Source organism: Muntiacus reevesi, chromosome 7 (assembly GCF_963930625.1).
Source record: "Muntiacus reevesi chromosome 7, mMunRee1.1, whole genome shotgun sequence".
Classification (NCBI taxonomy): Eukaryota; Metazoa; Chordata; class Mammalia; order Artiodactyla; family Cervidae; genus Muntiacus; species Muntiacus reevesi.
In genome coordinates this window covers 27,015,155-27,018,096 of record NC_089255.1, presented here as the reverse complement: position 1 = coordinate 27,018,096, position 2,942 = coordinate 27,015,155, and the positions used below count along the sequence as shown (strand labels likewise).

Sequence of the window (2,942 nt, the reverse complement as noted above, 5' to 3'; positions counted from 1 at the left end):
CTCCAAGCCTCAGGTTTATGGTAACACTGTGCACCTTGAGACTGTGGGCCATTGGACTGGGATGCGATAGCATAGTCAGTGTATGTAGATGAGAGTAGAAAGACATTCATGCCGATGGCGGTGACCCAGAATTGGGGTCCAAACATAGTGACAGCTTCTGTCATGTTTGCAGACTGGGATGAATGAGGGCATCAGTCAGATGGCCCTTTGAATGAGAAGGTCTGGAGTTGTACCTCAAAAAACAGATATAAGTATAGCTGTTCTATTGCTTTTCATTAGGTCTGAAAATAATTATCCTCTGGTAGGTGTTTCCAGGGACTACTTTCTACTATAGGGAGTGATTGAGATGGGTGTCTGGACACAGAGAAACACAAAACTATTGTCTGCTCACTCTCCACCTCACATATAAATACTGTATGTATTAAAGAACTAAATTCTGTGTCATGTTTATATAGTATGCTGCTGCTGCTGCTGCTAAGTTGCTTCAGTGGTGTCAGACCCTGTGCGATCCCATAGACAGCAGCCCACCAGGCTCCTCTGTCCCTGGGATTCTCCAGGCAAGAACACTGGAATGGGTTGCCATTTCTTTCTCCTTATATATAATATGATTTAAGATAAAAAAGAAATCTTATTTGCCCTCCTAAAATGTGACATATTTGATATTCCTATTTTGTAATTGTAGATCGAAAGTATGAAATACAAATTGCCTCTAAGATTAAATAACTGAACAGATTCCCAAGCCAAGTAAGCAGGATAATATCAGCTATTAGAAGAGGTAACCATGCAGGCAGTACTGAGTACTTTTAAGGACAGAGGGGTCTCAGTGGACTAAAGGTAACAACAAACTGAGGCACTGATGAATTACAACTTAATATCTCAACTGTTTCAAGTGCTGACATTAGTACCTTCACATGTATGGACAGAAAGCAAATGTTTTCAGAGATATTTTATGTCATTTGTGACTTTAGGAATATACCTTATCAGAAACTGCAGAAATCACTCAACTACACATTTATTAGGCCTGGAGAAAGCCTTTCACACTTAGCTGCTGTATGCTCCATTATGAAAGCCTTACTGAGTATTGAGTTCAGTTTAGGGATTTGTAGTCATGAAAAATTATGTGGAAACTAGAGGCATCCAGAATAGCCATGAATATGATAAAATGTGATGCAAAACTGTGTTTGTTTTATTTACTAGACTCTGAATACATTTCCTGTCCTGTTGTACTTGCAGGGCCTCCATTTTTACATATCGTAGTATTTTTGTTTATTTAGTCTTAATTTACAGTCTATCCTGATTCAGTGTCTATTCATGTCTTATGTCCCGTTCACTCCAGGTGACAATTGACCAGTCAATGTTTTCCTCTCGTCACCACTTTTTGTCAATTGTGAGAAAAGTGGATTATGAGAATATACATAAAAGCATGATGGGATATTTTGGAAATGTGGAATAATCAGTATCAGAAGAGATTTAAACAGCTCTGATGAAGTCATGGACACACATGAATTTTTGTTCTTGTCTAATGTGTTAATTTGAGAGCAGAGCATTGAAGTGTGAGTATTGATGATGTTTGAAGTATGTTGCAGCCCACACTTTGTGATGATATAATGTTAATTATTATTTTTGTTTGTATATTTGATGAACTGGATAATTACATACTTTTCATTCATTATGAGAACATTGAAAAATCAGAAATCATCTTCTCCATAATCATACTTTCATCCTCATTTTCATAGTTATCAATATTTCAGCGACAGCCCTGTTGGCTGGATCGATGGATGGAGGGAATCACTCGGTGGTGTCTGAGTTTGTGTTTCTGGGTCTCACTCACTCATGGGAGTTCCAGCTGCTCCTCCTGGTCTTCTCCTCTGTGCTCTATGTGGCAAGCATGACTGGGAACATCCTCATTGTGTTTTCTGTGAGCACTGATCCTCACTTACATTCCCCCATGTACTTCCTACTGGCCAACCTCTCCTTCATTGACTTGGGAGCCTGCTCTGTCACTTCTCCCAAGATGATCTGTGACCTTTTCAGAAAGCGTAAAGTCATTTCCTCCGGAGGCTGCATTGCTCAGATCTTCTTCATCCATGTCATTGGTGGGGTGGAGATGGTGCTGCTCATCGCCATGGCCTTTGACAGATATGTTGCCATATGTAAGCCTCTCCACTATCTGAGCATCATGAGCCCGAGGATGTGCATTTTGTTTCTGGCTGCTGCCTGGGCCCTTGGTGTCAGCCACTCACTGTTCCAACTAGCATTTATTGTTAATTTGCCCTTCTGTGGTCCTAATGTATTGGACAGCTTTTACTGTGATCTCCCTCGGCTCCTCAGACTTGCCTGTACAGATACTTACAGACTTCAGTTCATGGTCACTGTCAATAGTGGGTTTATCTGTGTTAGTTCCTTCTTTATACTCCTTATCTCCTATATCTTCATTCTGTTAACTGTTTGGAAACGTTCCTCAGGTGGTTTATCCAAGGCCCTCTCAACTTTGTCAGCTCACATCACTGTGGTTATTTTGTTCTTTGGTCCAACCATGTTTGTCTATACGTGGCCGCACCCCAATTCCCAAATGGACAAGTTTCTTGCTATTTTTGATGCGGTTCTCACTCCTTTCTTGAATCCAGTTATTTATACATTCAGGAATAAAGAGATGAAAGCAGCAATGAAGAGAGTATGCAAAAATCTAGTGAATTATGGGACGATTTCATAAATGATGTGATAAAGTCTTCTCACTTACCCTAAGGTAACTTTATGCTTCTGTCTTTGGTATTTTAGATCAGAAAATTGAAGCATCAAATTTTGCCTTTTGAGTGTTGTCAGATCTGTAACATATTTCTAAAATGATAAATATATTTATTCCTGTGAGCCATTAAATACTATACCTCGATATCTATGTAAATCTCATTTAATTACTTTCAGCAGTGTTTTCAGTTTTTGGT

The 2,942-nt window shown here is 39.5% G+C and overlaps 1 protein-coding gene across 1 annotated transcript; it reads left to right on the top strand.

Annotated features, from left to right (window-relative positions):
- Positions 1–1,774: 1,774 nt before the first annotated feature.
- Positions 1,775–2,713, top strand: LOC136172025 (olfactory receptor 4F3/4F16/4F29). The gene has a single exon (XM_065941145.1). The coding sequence runs from the start codon at positions 1,775–1,777 to the stop codon at positions 2,711–2,713; it is 939 nt and encodes a 312-aa protein (XP_065797217.1).
- The last annotated feature ends 229 nt before the right edge of the window (positions 2,714–2,942 follow it).